Source organism: Trifolium pratense, linkage group LG7, assembly GCF_020283565.1.
Source record: "Trifolium pratense cultivar HEN17-A07 linkage group LG7, ARS_RC_1.1, whole genome shotgun sequence".
Classification (NCBI taxonomy): domain Eukaryota; kingdom Viridiplantae; phylum Streptophyta; class Magnoliopsida; order Fabales; family Fabaceae; genus Trifolium; species Trifolium pratense.
In genome coordinates, this window is record NC_060065.1 from 18492468 (window position 1) to 18507921 (window position 15454).

Here is a 15454-nt window from a genome sequence, read left to right on the forward strand (position 1 = left end):
AAAAAAGTGTCCCGGTATATTAATTTTATTGGAACACTTATAGTGTACCGGTATGCAACATTTACCGGAATACTATTTAAAAAATGTACCGGTTCGTTTCGTTTATCATTATACATACCGGAAGACTTCAAAAAAGTGTTTCGGTAGTTAAAGTAGGGGTGTGCAGATTCATTTAATCCGACCGAAACCCGAGAAAACCGAATAAACCGATAGTGTTTCGGTCGGTTCGGTTCGGACTGCGGGTCTAAAAATGGCTAATAATTGGTTAACAATGAGTTCAGTCGGTCAAGTCCGGTTTGGGAAAATATATTTATTGCTATCCGAACCCGCCCGAAGTTTACACACAGTACTAGATAATAGAGTCACTTATCTCTATAATAATAGGCGTAACTACTAGATTAGGTGCAGTTTGCTTTAATTGAAAGTTGTACAACTTGAACTACACATGTCAATAAATGTTTTCTCACTACTTTATGCAAAATATTCTGACCATGGTCAATTCCAACAGGTTTATCATCACACTCACACACTATGTATTGGAAGTTGAATTTTATTTATTTAATTACAATTACTACAATATTGTTCTCAAGTCTCAACAAATCAGAACTAGTCATCTTCTCCATCATACTAAATCACCTCCATGAACGTCATCTCTTTTTCTTAAATCAAATCCATTGCAAACTTCTTCTTGTGCCTCTGTTGTGCTCCACCATTATAGGTGATTTACAATTTACTCCTTCTCCTGCAAAGCGCCGACGACCACCGTTAGAAGCTTCCTTCTCCATCTATTGTTCTCTCATGACATAGATATAGTAGTAAACTTAGACCAACCGATCAACCCGTCCATTGAAAACCGTCACCGTTAAACCCGCCACCCGATCTACCCGATGCTTCAAATGGGCGGAAGTGAGTCAAGATTTTCTGTCTTCGGTTTTCAATCAGATGAGCATTTTTTCAACCGAACCCGACCGCACCCGACCCGTGCCCACCCCTAAGTTAAAGTGTTCCGGAACGTACATAAGGGTACCAGTATGTAACTACGCAAAAAGTTTTCCAGTATAAAAAAAAAGTGTACCGGTATGTTAATATTAGTTTTTTTAATTTTAATTTGTTCTTTTATTTTTAAACAGATATGGCTTATCTCTGCGATACAAGTCAAATATTGGTAGATACTACATATGTTTTTACAACTGATCAAAAATTTCCTAGGTCAAATTTATCAGGCGAAGCTTTCTTAAATAAAAGATTGCAATTTTGTGTTGTTCTATACAAGTTTCGTTCTCTTCTGGGTGGGTTCTATCGGTGTCCCCGTTAATATCATATGTTCAAGTTACGCAATAGTTGATACCTCATATTTGACCGTCGCAAATTCTTGAATCTCAGACCAAAGAGTGTCAGAGCTCATATTCATATATGAAGGTTGAGTCTTTCTTAAAGATGCCCTGCCATTCCATCGCACATGTCCCTTCGAATTCTTTCCTGGAGACCGATGCCCTGCATGTTCCTGTAAATTGAAGAGCTAGGATTATAAACTCGTTATCGGGAACTTCAAGGCTTATAAAGTTGTACAGGAAAGCAAATGATGCACTGGATCACAGCAAACATGAACTAACTAATTGGGAAATATAAGTTGCAGTTAACTTTATTTTCAACCATACTGGACATGCCTTTTTATGAGTTTTGGACTGTGTGAGATTAGTAATTAATTTTCCACCAAAAGCTTGACAACTTCCAAATAGGCAGTTCAAGAAATGAGATATTGCCGCTGCAAGATCATGATCCTCTGTGTCTCTCAACAAGTCCTGCAAACAGCACATGATTTTGCACCCGTATCAGAAGACAAACGTAAACATCATATAATTCTCATGCAAGATGACTAAGTAGAATGGTAATTTTAGAAAATAGCTTATAGTCTGCATAAAATGAATTTATATATACCTAACCGGGGAGACATAATAGGAATCCCTCGTGATTAGAAACAAAAGTAACACCTAAACTATCTATAGTAACCATATAATATCATGTTTCTCATACTCAGGTAATATTTAAATCAATGAAGCAAAACAAGGCATTTATTGAGTAAACAATTTAAGTTAAAAACAAACCATTTATTAGTCAAACCACGAATCAAGGGATATGCATATTTGGTAAAGACAAAAATTAAACAATTTAGAAATTACTACTTTTGACAACAAACTACTAAAAGCTATCAAAATTTTCTGATCACAAAAAGAAATTTTGGAAAAGGAATGGCAGATTAAACTCTCCTGCCCTCACAAGTTATGCAAATCAAGCATCGCAAATGAAGATTCAAATAGTGAATCAAAGACTTATCTACATATCATCAATTGAAAGGTTCGCCATTGATTACTAATTAAAAACATGATAAAATATATTTCCGCGCAATAAAACATTACAAACATCTAGATATTAGTATTTTAAAAAGGGTTTTTCTAACTTGTGCAATATTTGCACATGACAAGGAGTTATTGTTTCTCCAAATTTTATTAATTTGCAATTAATTAGCCTTTTTTTCTCTCTCCCTCTCTCTCTCTTCTATTTTTTTTTTCTTTTCTGAAAGGCAAACCACTTTGTCACTTTTATTTCATCTTCCTCCAACTTCTGAAAAATTCGTCCGTATGATGTCTTTAATCTTCACCATACTGATTTCAATTTCTCTTTCTCCTTTGAATATTTGACTTGTTCTTGTTCTTGTTGTTCTTCTCTTTGATGATAATTTGCTTGACAGTGTTCGTGGTAGTGAAAGCATGGTGGAGGGTGTTTGTGATTTTGTGTTTTTATGGTTTTTATCAGTGTTTGAAATTTTAATCTAAACTCAAAATTAACAGAGCGAGTGAAGGGGGAGGGAGAGAGAAACAGGTGCAGAACAGTTTAGAGAAGAGAGAGAAAATAAAGTGGTGCATTAATTTTGTTTTTTGAGAAACTCATAAAGTGGTACATTAATCACTCCTTATCCTGTGCAATCTTGCACAGGTTAGAAAAACCCTTTTAAAAATTCATTATCTAGCTAACAAATTGAAATAGAAACCTCAAGTAAATGAAGATTTAAGTTGTAATCGTCAAAAAGATAAAATTATTTTTACGGACAACACGGTGAGTGCACTCCAAAAATTAAAATGAAGACACAAAACTCCCAAGACCACTATGTATTTGATACTTCCGTCATTATTCCCACGTGAATTTTTTTTTTTTGAAAAATTCCCACGTGAATTAGAACAGAGAATTTTGAGAATGCAAATTACTTAATGGTAGCGGGAAAACAGAGGAAAATGAAATGCTTAAGATAGTTTCTGTCACCTTGATAACATGCTTTGCTGATCTGACAACAATCTCATTATTACAAAGATCCCACAGATGAGGTAGATGTTTAGTCCCCCCAGCCACCTTCACAAAAATAAGGGAATATCAGAAGTAATATAAGTATTTATCAAGACGAGTAAAGCTATATCAAGTAAATCAATAAATAAAATGGCACACAATTCAGTTGACCAGCTATCAAAAGAAATAATTACTTGAAGCAGGTCAACCAAGAAACACAGTGATTACCTTGCCAATATAGCGAACATTAATTCCATGAGCGTGAAGTGCTTCTGTTAATGTCTGGCCATCCATAGGTGAAACTTCTAGTGTGCATAGGTCTTGTACAAACTTCGGAAGTACAACATCAGTAAGATATTGGCTAACTTTTCTCACGTTATCTTCATCAGCTGCTATTTCCTAGTGAATATAATCAAACAGAGCCATGTAAGATTATCATGAAATACTATAAGAGGTTTCATGATGTTTTCAAGCAAAAAATACACTCATACAATATACACATCATGGGAAAATAATGGGAAAATACAACAGTACATGATAAAGACATTGAAATGAAAGATACATAGGTAACTGCAAAAGGAGATTAAAAAATACCTCTGGACTCCCAGCCAGTTTGAATTCAGTGAAGACATTAGGATTGAAAACAATATCCTCCTTACAAGTAGCTTCATTAGCTGCAGATGCAAGTTCTTTGACATCCTCAGTTTTTTCTTCCTTTGCTAAATCCTGCAGAAAATACAATATTCTTACCAGCCGACTTTGGTTGCTCAACAAGACAACTAATCAATTCACAATAGCACAAGCATTTTTTTCAGAGGCAACAGAAAGAAAGAAAAAAAACATGCTAAGATAGCCATTATAACCAACAACACAAAAATAATTGAACAAGGAACAGGATATCTTGAATCAATGCTTCATTGTCCACACTTCAGGCCAAAAGTGATTTTGCTTCAGAGGATGTATTTGAGATGTGATACAAAAAATCTTTCATATATTTTCATCAATAGCTACAACTTTTGTGATAGTTGGATTATGACAGAACATATATACATAAAATAAGAGAATTGTGTTTCAAAAAACACAACTTAGTAAAGTACAAGCATAAGTTGTTCTTATAATACTTACTGGCTTGTCTGCATCAGTGGCATTTTGAGAATCAGTGGACAAGTTTTCTGCCCCTTGAGAAATGATTTCCTTAGGCTTTGATGCCTCAGTTGCTTGGACCTATTCGAACAAAGAGCAAGCTGTGTAAAATGGAATATACAGAGAAAATCCATAATATTGTGAACACTGGCGTAGAATACATACCTGGCAAAAGGCATTAATTAATTCTGGTCTCAAGATACAAAATCGAGAACCAGGTCCACTATAGTTGGCATCACGAGGAGTTACCCTCAACAAATCAAGAAGATAATGCCTGATCGTGTTACAGAAAGAGTAGTGTTAGGGACCAGAATCGCAAACTAACAGTAATCAAGTAAACAATGAAATGAAGAGAAAATTTGAGTACTATTCCTGATAACTGAAAGGGAAATTACAGAGGAAAAAGGTAATACTACTGCCACAGGGCTAAGAGCTAAGGCTCTCCATTCTCTAACAAACAAATGGAATATTCCCAGATGATCTCCAAATGAAATCTCACTCCATTTATTACAACATAATCAAAAAAGAAAAGATACTCTCTTCTAGAAGCTGCCAGCTCATTTAAGGATCACTCCCCCTTCTCTCCTTGCTTTCCTCGGCGAGAATATACTCTCCACACCTTACGTCCGGGTGGTGTGTTGTGGACCAGCCCCTCATGAGGCCCACTATCATCGTGGGGCCTAACAAGTTGAGCATCAGTGCACAGCACTAGCACAATAGTTAATAGATTGGGAAGAAACCCAATATGTAGGTAATCCCAGAGAAGATACAGGCCACAATCAGAATGTAAGATTAAGGCATGGAGCAAAAACATGGAGTATTTTAAAATGTAGTTGTTTGGTTTAATTTTTGAAAGGATTGGATCAAATTCTATTCTAAGTCAATTTTAGCTCCCGTCAAGTATTAGGAGGATTTGGAGGGGAGAGAAGATGTGTTTATAGACTGTTAGAGATGTTGACTAAGTTAACCTTTGCCTTCACTAAAATTTTGTCTTCCCCTCCCCTTGTTGGTACCAAACATACCCTTAATCTTCACCTTTCTAAGTGTTCTAAATAAGGCAGTGTGGCTTCAATCTGTGTACAGTAAGCTCCATTTTCAGATAATTAATCAGGGAGTCATTTACAAGTCTCTGTTTCATTCATTTAGTTGCATTATATAACAAAAATGCAAGTTGTAATACACTAAAAACTTGGGTAATACAACATTATACAACAGTCATTGCTAACATTGCTAACAATGGCCCTGGAAAATCTACCAAGAGGACATCAATAAACAAACAACACACTATAAAATGTAACAAAACAAAATAACTACCGGTCATCACCACCAACAATCCCCTTGCATTCCACTGGTGCAGCTAATTTGAAAACATTTCCAGATCCATCAAGGACTGAATGTTCCTTCAGATGAAGACGTTTGGCAGCCTCTGACACCTAACATAAGGAAAGCTTAGACGAGATACAAAAAACAAAATCCATCCGATAGAGAACACAGCTAAAAATAATGTATAGTTGCAATATATACAAATAATGCAGCCAAAACATACAGGGAATAAAATTCATGTCCCCCACAGCAAATATCTTTTAATGTCACCCACAGGGAATAAAATTCAAATCTAATGTTAGACCTCGTATGAAGAATGTTTATTAGAGGAAGGGCACAAATAATGCATGTTAAATGCTGTCAGTAACAGCTACTGTGTTTAGGAGCAGCAGTTATTACTAAGTAATGCATGATAAATGTTGTCAATAACAATTACTGTGTTTAGGAGCAGTTACAAAAAAAAGAGGCAGTTATGTGTAGAATAAGAAGGGAAACAGAACAAAGTTCTGATTATCCTGAAGTTGTGAGTGTTAGACAATTGGGAGGGAGGGAGAGAGCCAAGCTCTCGAATTGGTTGTGTATTTGTGTCTTGTTATTCGGTATTATTTCCTATAATTATTGTAATGTGTCAATGTGTAATATTCTAGTTTTGAATCACTCTCCAGAATTATTATCAATCAATAAAGTAAGCGTATTGTGAAATCTGTTTCTGTTCTCCGCCGGTTTCTATCATCTAACTGCATCACTAAATTAAACTTCCGCACCCTCCTTACCTTAGCATGAAAATCTTCATTCCAGCTAATTTTCTTTCCATTGTCAACAGAGCCATACAAGAGAGAGTCTGACTTGTCCCCTTGAAGAATGCCTGGCAAAACACTCTGCAAATTGAGAAGAAAGATTCATGGTTACAAACAATTAGTCAAATTTCAAGTATAAGATCCAGCACATCACTCAGGTTAAACTATTTAGCATAAAACTTTCTATAGGGTAAGGCTTCATAATAAATCTTTTTTTTTAAACAATGAAACCAATCTATTTTTATTATTTAATTAATAGAAAACAAATAAGACATCATGAACATTTATGCTGTTTAGTGCCAAATGCTGATATAATAACAGAAATGATATTTTGACACAAATTTGACAACAAATTTCGATAACAATTTGGATGGTTAATTATGTTTGGTGAAATGGTTAATGAATACAATAAGGTATTGCAACTCATTCATCATCCAATGAACATCATAAACCATGATTTTGACATCATTAACAAAGATTTCAGTTGTTCAAATATACATGATATCCATTAACAATCTAAATTGTGTTAAAATATGCATGATTTTCAGGGGTGTTCAAAGCAATGTTATCAAAATCGCCAGTCAACTCGCTGAATCGGACGAGTTAACGAGTTACCCATACCTGAGCGAGCGGAATCGTGCTCAGAATCGCCGGGGAAAAGGATCGGCGCCGGATCGGCGTTCTGAATCGCAAAATCGCAGAAACGGCGTGCGTTTTGATCTGCCAAATCAGAGAAGATCCGCGAATGTGTTCCGGGTCGGGCTTCGCGACCCGAGTAGAAGATTGAAAACCCAGTCTAGTTAAAATGCTGCGTTTGGTCTTCCCATATTTTAGTAAAACACTGCGTTTTGGTTTTCTAAGGTTTGTGTGTCAAACGCATGCGTTTTGGCTTTCTTCATTAAGTGATACGCAGCGTTTTGGCTTTTCATTGACCGACACCATTTGAAGCAATTTTTTTTAATCAATCAAAATTCTTTCTTTCTGAAGCTGCGTTATTTTAGAAGAGCAGTTGAAGACCATAAACGTGAAGCAACTTCCCCCCACTCTTTCTCAATGTTGAATGGTTTGAGTTTTGAGTTTAAGTTTTGAATCTTAATTTTTATGTCGAGTTATCTGTCATTATTAGGAATGTTAGGAATTTGGTTGTGATTTTAGAGGTTACTATCCTACGATTTTGTATTACGATCCTTCTCCGATCTATGATCCTCTATTTTGGTAGGATCTTACGATTCGTGTTACGTTTACCCGAGTTACGAACTACTACCCTCCTCCCGATCCTAATCCGATTTACGTGTTTCACAACATTGGTTCAAAGTGGTGGTTAGTATGTTTTGCATTATTTCAGTATTTTAAACTTGGAAATAATTTTTTTGGATGAAGTGTTTAGACTAACCAAAAATATTTCAATACTACCAGGCCATGTTCTTAGGGTTGCACCCTAGTGAATTAATTGCGCTTCCTAAGATGGCACTTGCAAATGTGTTAAATACTATACTATCAAATAAATTAAAAAATTACGGACATTGGTAAATGATTTTTTTGTGTGCATGTTTTTACCGACAGAACACACTAATGTGCAAGTTTTGTTTCACGCAGGGCATGCTCAGTGAAGCCTACACTTTATTTTCAGAGGCATTTTCCATTTTACAACAGGCATGAAATTCAGTATTATTTATGTTCTCATGGATGAATTACTTGTGCATAAAATAATTATTTTTGTTAAATAACCTGCAGGTTACTGGTCCCATGCATCGGGAGGTAGCTAATTGCTGTCGGTATGTCAATAGTTATTTCTATCATGTTGTTACATGATCTTAAATGTTTTTCTAGTTCAATCACAGTTTTCGATCATCTGCAATTCTGATTGGCATGCTGGTTTAGACCTGGGATAATGGATGTAACTTTGCCTTTATAAGATTCATGGCCAACATTTATGTCTTTTGCTATAATGTGTTGTGAATTTCAGGTATCTTGCAATGGTTTTGTATCATGCTGGAGATATGGCTGGTGCTATTATGCAACAACATAAGGAGCTAATTATAAATTAACGTTGTCTTGGTCTAGATCATCCTGACACTCTGCTCACAGGCATTTTCTATTCTATTCATCTTCGTTGTTCATCTGCATAATATCTTGGGGTCATATTATTCTATATTCTTTTTCCTTTTTGCATATGTTTTATCTGTTGTAGTTATGTTGAGCCAAATTGATGTTACTCTGGCCTACAAAACAAAATTGGGAAACCGAGATGTGTATATGGTTTTGGAAACTTGACTGGACTGATCAAACTTCTAAAACTGGAGTCAAGATCCTCTCCATTTTTTGCTTTCTCCATTTTTGCCATTACTAAAGTTTTGGGAATATAAATGCAATGATGACATTTGGTGGGCCCAATAATTCACTATATATTATAAAACTCTTAAAACTGGAATATCAAAAGACACTGGAATATAGTAATGGAGAGGAAAAATGGAGAGGATCCTAACTCCTAAAACTGGAATATCAAAAGACACTGTCGAGTGTCAAACCATTCAATCTGGTTCAGCTTTTTTTTTTCAGGAACCTTTTTGGCTTTTTTGGTTTTTCTTTTTTCATTGATGATTGTTGTTACTTGTTTACCTATTTTTTAATAATACTATTGGTTGTTTGATCATTTTATTGTATGTCATAGAAATTTGTTCATGTTACATATTTCGGTTTGTCCAAAATAGACACACACAAACACACACACCCACACTCACACATATATATTTGGCATATATCGTTTTGCATATTGTCTTATGTATATCAATATTCATAAATGTACGTTTTGTGGCTTTGCTGTAAAAATATTTGGTCTACCCAGTTGGGTTTTGGTTCAAGGACTTCTCCAGTTTTCAAATATTTGTGGCTATGCTGTAAAAATATTTGGTCTAGAACATTTTGTGATCCATGTTATTGTTGGTGCAGCTATGGAAATATGGCTCTGTTCTACCATGGACTCAACCAGACAGAACTTGCCCTTCGCCATATGTCTCGTGCTTTGCTTTTGTTAAGTTTGTCATCAGGGCCAGATCATCCTGATGTTGCAGCAACTTACATAAATGTTGCAATGATGTATCAAGATATAGGAAAAATGAACACAGCTCTTCGTTATCTGCAAGAAGCTTTGAAGAAAAATGAAAGGCTTCTTGGCGAGGAACATATTCAAACAGCTGTTTGTTATCATGCACTCGCCATTGCATTTAATTGTATGGGTGCCTTCAAGCTTTCTCACCAGGTATATGTAGTGAGATAATTGGTTTTTAGTTGTTACAGTGGGTGGTTGACTGATTTTGACATTTGGCGTTGCAGCATGAGAAGAAAACATATGATATACTTGTAAAACAGCTTGGTGAAGATGATTCTAGGACTCGGGACTCGCAAAACTGGATGAACACATTTAAGATGCGGGAGCTACAGGTATCTGCACTAGACTCATGAGTTATACATTCCCAAATGGAATCCATCAATTTATTTGTAGTAATTAACTGGTTTCTCAAGAATGACAGTTAAATTAAGAGACTAGTACATTAATTAGGGGAATTAGACACTGGAGAAAGGGGAGGAAGAGAGAGAGATGGAGTGTTTTTGCATGCGTGTTGTGTGAGAGGGAGAGAAAGTGATTCTTGATAATGGCAATAAATTCTTTGAGATCAATTTTTGTATGGGAGGTAGAAGGAAGCAAATTAGTTTTTTTTTGGGGGGGGGGGGGGGGGGGGGGGGGGGGTGGCTCTAGTTTGGTGGTGTGTGATGTCGTGCGAGAGGTGGTGGAGTGGTGGAGAGAGATAATGGGAAATGCAATAAACCGTTGAGGTTATTGGTTGTAGTAGATGTCTGGGTGCACAGTTGATCCAAAGGGAGAGGAGTTAGTTTGGGATTTGCCTGCAGGTTTAATTACCTGGCTTAGTTAGTTTCAATTACCATATTAGCAAATTCCAAACATTTTTTCTGTGGTTTTGTTTTATTTGCAAGTTCTGGGACTATAAATGACCGAGTAAAATCTTGCACTCAACTCGTATTATCTTATATTTCACTACTTGTTTTGTTTTGGCAGATGAATGCTCAGAAGCAAAAAGGTCAAACTCTGAATGCAGCTTCAGCTCAAAAGGCTATTGATATCTTGAAAGTACGCTAAAGAACTTTGATTTATCATCTGACAAAGCCAATACTGCTTACCCAGTAGATTTAGCTGATTTCTTGGTCAATATTTATCTTCTATTTCGTTGGTTGGTTAGTCATATTCAACATGTATCCATTCTATTCCAACACTCCAGAGATTGGCAATCCCAATCTCTAGTTTCCCTCAAGAAAAAGCTGTTATAAAAGCTTCTTGAGAGGATTACATTTTGTTCTTGTGTCGGTTTCCTGAATGATAATATCTGAGTCTACACTTTTTCCTCATTTCTCGGGGGTAATATTTCTGACCAAGGATTTTATATAATGGCAGGCTAATCCTGATTTGATACATGCATTCCAAGCTGCTGCAGTTGCTGGGGGGTCTGGAAGTTCAGGTGCAGCTGCTAACAAATCCCTCAATGCTGCAATGATGGGTGAAGCAGCTCTCCCCAGAGGAAGGGGAATTGATGAAAGGGCTGCACGAGCAGCTGCAGAAGTCAGGAAGAAGGCTGCAGCAAGGGGCCTCTTGGAACGTCCCCATGGTGTACCCGTACAAGCCGTGCCGCCCCTTACACAGCTTTTGAATATCATAAATTCGGGTACGACTCCAGATGCTGCAGACAATGGGAATGCAGATGGAGCAACGAAGGATGAAGATGTAACGAAGAAGCAAGTAAATGGTGCGAATAACGAAGCAAATGGCCCTCCTTCAAGTGATTCAACGGATGCTGAAAAAAGTGTGGTGCCTGAGCAAGAGCAAGAACAGGCCCCAGTTGGACTTGGCAAGGGGTTGTCATCATTGGATACTAAGAAACAAAAATCAAAACCTCATGAATTCTTCAAAACCAAAGGGGCTTGAAATTTTGAACATTAAGCTCTGCTTGGTTGTGTTGCTAATGGTACATTTGTTTGAGATCATGAATTCTTTTGAGATTGGTTTGATTCCCCAGGTTCTCAGCTCCTCGGCTTTCGAAGATTGTGCTGAATAGTGGTTAAATTCCCCAAGTTCTCAGCTCCTCGGCTTTCGAAGATTGTGCTGAATAGTGGTTAATTATTTTTTCCTGCTCTTTTCCAATAGGTTTTGGTAGGTTTAGAATGCACAATACAATTTGTAGAATATCTTGAAACATCTTTCATATTGCACTATTTTTTAATAAAGTGGTGGCTATTCTTTCAATGAATTTCTTAATAATACGAATCTAAGATTTTCAGTAGGGGCTGATTTTCAGTATATTTACTTAATTTCATTGGTTTTTCAGGTTACTTCAAATGAATTAGAGGACTAAGCATCTTGTTTAAATATTTCATGAGAAGAGACACAAATATAGTAAAGGGCAGAGTTATCATTGCAGAAAGAGAACATATAGGAATGCCTAATATGTCATCTCACAAACTTAATGCATTTGTTTCGGACGTGACTTCTAAGGTCTCACACAACTCATGCATGAAATATTTAAACAAGATGCTTAGTCCTCTTCTATATCAAGTGATCATCTAATCTACTACAATAAAAATTAGTACAATATAAGTAGAATTCTTGCATAGTTTTATTTGTTCATACTTGTGAACAACCTTTTGTGTATTTCACCTGAAATATCCAAAACTGATGATTGATAAGATTTCAAAATATGCCTATTGAACTTACAACTAGGCTTATTTTGCTGCCGCCGCAGACGCTGACCCAGCCCCTGCGGCTGCCATTGCTGCTGGACCGGTTAGTTTGTTATTCAACTTCTATTTTCTGATATAAACCACCCTATATTTGCTCTCTATATTGTGGTTTTGAAAAGAATTTAATGAATAATTTTGGAATAATTGGTTCTGATTTTTTGCAGATGAGAGTGAATGCGACACTTAACTCAGATGACTACATCATTCAGATTCGGCAGGCAATTGATGGCAATGAACATAACACTATACTCTTTCATCTTGCTGATGGGGAGGACCTTAGGCCAAATGTTATTAACGGGATAAATCGTGAAGTTGCTGCAAGAAACAGAGAACATACAAGGAATGACAGTTTTAGTCTTGATTACCTGGTGCCAATAATTAATTCCCAGCTCCAGGGTTTTGACAAAAAAATTAATGACTGGGTCAACAACAGAAAGAAGTGAAATTGTGTTTGTTGAATTGGGATCCTGCTAGGGTTTTGATGTATGGTGAAATGAACTTAAGTTTTTGTTTGTTTGATTATATTCTGGTATGTTCTTAATCGGTGACTCCATTTTGGGGAATACACTTTAGAATCATTGCAGTTATACATCAAAACCCTAGCAGGATCCCAATTCAACAAACACAATTTCACTTCTTTCTGTTGTTGACCCAGTCATTAATTTTTTTGTCAAAACCCTGGAGCTGGGAATTAATTATTGGCACCAGGTAATCAAGACTAAAACTGTCATTCCTTGTATGTTCTCTGTTTCTTGCAGCAACTTCACGATTTATCCCGTTAATAACATTTGGCCTAAGGTCCTCCCCATCAGCAAGATGAAAGAGTATAGTGTTATGTTCATTGCCATCAATTGCCTGCCGAATCTGAATGATGTAGTCATCTGAGTTAAGTGTCGCATTCACTCTCATCTGCAAAAAATCAGAACCAATTATTCCAAAATTATTCATTAAATTCTTTTCAAAACCACAATATAGAGAGCAAATATAGGGTGGTTTATATCAGAAAATAGAAGTTGAATAACAAACTAACCGGTCCAGCAGCAATGGCAGCCGCAGGGGCTGGGTCAGCGTCTGCCGCCAGGGCTGGGTCAGCGTCTGCGGCGGCAGCATCGGCAGCAGCAGCAGCAAAATAAGCCTAGTTGTAAGTTCAATAGGCATATTTTGAAATCTTATCAATCATCAGTTTTGGATATTTCAGGTGAAATACACAAAAGGTTGTTCACAAGTATGAACAAATAAAACTATGCAAGAATTCTACTTATATTGTACTAATTTTTATTGTAGTAGATTAGATGATCACTTGATATATTTTTGTTTCTATTTTATTACATTAGGCCTTTCATGAGTCTTTTGCAGCCTTTTTGAGATTTTTAAAATTATTACTCATTTAGTAATTGACAAAACAGAACCAATTTCCAGCAATCAAATAAGCCACATTTGTAAAACCACAATATAGAGAGCAAATATGGGTTTATATCAGAAAATAGAAGTTGAATAACAAACTAACCGGTCCAGCAGCAACAACAGCCGCAGGGGCTGGGTCAGCGTCTGCCGCCAGGGCAGCAGCATCGGCAGCAGCGGCAGCAGCACGGCGGAGCGCAATCTTCTTCTGTTTCCTACCCATATTATCTGCAAAAAAATGAAATAATCAGTCTTGAAGATACACTATAAGCTATGCTACAACAGATACACTATAAGCTATTCCCATTATCTGATTTTATCTGCAAAACAGTGAGCATTCTAAGATAATTACATAGGAACAGGGAACTTTCAACATAACTTCTTCTTTTCCACAATACAACTCATACCATAAATCATATCCCAAAACATTAACATTTCAACAGATAATTACAATTAGTTCGCAAAACTCGAGGTCCACAACTTTGCAATCAACCCTAAACCCAAAACATTTATGTAAATATCTCTCTACTTATGCAGAAATTTTGTTGATTAATATGCTATTTGGTTAAACCTAAGTTGAAATAACTTTGTTAATCCGAATAGATAAAATGCTGAAACGAATTATAATCCAATTGAATGACATAAAATAAAATAATCATAGCAGTAAAACAGAATGAAAATAGAAATAGGGAATTTGGTGTTTAACACATGTCACTGTTTGATCTGAGACCGACATGATTGATATAGTGGTTTCAATTAAATTATTCCATCAACAACGAAAATAGGGAATTTGTGCATAAACCAAATCAAGAACAAATCAACAAGTTAAAGATAATCAAGTTTCAAGCAACAAAGTTAAAGATAATATAGAAATTAAAATGACAACAAATACAACAACTGTATTTCACTATTATTTATTTATTTATTTTTCCAATTGACCATCTCTTTCATGGTGTCCTCTCTCTTGTCTGTTCACCATGGCCGCCGGCAGCCTCGCCTGAGTTCACCACGGCCACAGCCGCCGGCATCACATCTCCATCACCGTTCTCTCTCTCTCTCTCTTACACGCCCGAGTTCTCTCCCCTCGTTCACACCCGTCGCCGACCTTCACCACCGTCTAGCTTCGTCGTCTACCACCTTAATCACAACGCCGTCTAGCTTCGTTTTCGCCACCTATCGCCACTACACCGTCACTTTCATCACCATCTCTTTCTTTTGTGTGCTCAACCTAAAATTCATTTGGCTTCTATGTGCTCCAATTTCAGGTCAATAGAAGAAGAAGAAGATAAACTGAATTGACCAAATTGTCCTTCCTTTTTAATACAGAATGACATAATTACCCCCTAGTTGTCTCTATCTCTATTGCATCCAATTTTAATTGTTTTCAAATTAAAAAAAAAAAAAAAAAAAAAACAGAGCAGGTGAGCAAGGGAGAGAGAAGACGATCTTAGCTGAAGGTTTTTTTGTTTTTAAAATAATAAATGCCACAAGAAGTTGTCAAAGGAGTTGTCTATGCTTGTTGTTCAGATTCAGATAACATTTCTGGATTTATTAATTAATTAATCCTCCTAAAATAAACCTAAACATGAACAAGTATCATTCATTCATTCAAACAAAGTAAAGTAAGTGTATCCGAAAACCAG

General features: G+C 36.3%; 2 protein-coding genes and 1 long non-coding RNA gene across 4 annotated transcripts; 2 read left to right on the forward strand and 1 right to left on the reverse strand.

The window, feature by feature from the left end:
* Positions 1-440: 440 nt before the first annotated feature.
* LOC123897131 (clustered mitochondria protein-like) lies at positions 441-15079 on the reverse strand. 2 transcript variants are annotated; one of them, XM_045947631.1, is made up of 11 exons: positions 14751-15079; positions 13918-14039; positions 6579-6683; positions 5797-5915; positions 4648-4756; positions 4465-4563; positions 3934-4065; positions 3568-3738; positions 3319-3405; positions 1668-1802; positions 441-1504 (listed from the first exon to the last, which is right to left on the reverse strand). In XM_045947631.1, the coding sequence occupies exons 1-11, from the start codon at positions 14788-14790 to the stop codon at positions 1331-1333; spliced, it is 1293 nt and encodes a 430-aa protein (XP_045803587.1). In that variant the 5' UTR covers positions 14791-15079; the 3' UTR covers positions 441-1330. The 2 variants fall into 2 exon arrangements, with proteins under 2 accessions (XP_045803587.1, XP_045803589.1); XM_045947633.1 differs by having other exon boundaries at positions 14730-15079.
* Positions 6629-12037, forward strand: LOC123897132 (clustered mitochondria protein-like). The gene is made up of 7 exons (XM_045947634.1): positions 6629-8255; positions 8337-8377; positions 8569-8690; positions 9552-9861; positions 9936-10043; positions 10678-10749; positions 11071-12037. Exons 4-7 carry the CDS (start codon positions 9562-9564, stop codon positions 11596-11598), a joined length of 1008 nt encoding a protein of 335 aa, XP_045803590.1. The 5' UTR covers positions 6629-8255; positions 8337-8377; positions 8569-8690; positions 9552-9561; the 3' UTR covers positions 11599-12037.
* Positions 12232-12735, forward strand: LOC123897133. The gene is made up of 2 exons (XR_006804833.1): positions 12232-12453; positions 12575-12735. It is a non-coding gene; the product is annotated as an uncharacterized LOC123897133 (long non-coding RNA).
* Positions 15080-15454: the final 375 nt, after the last annotated feature.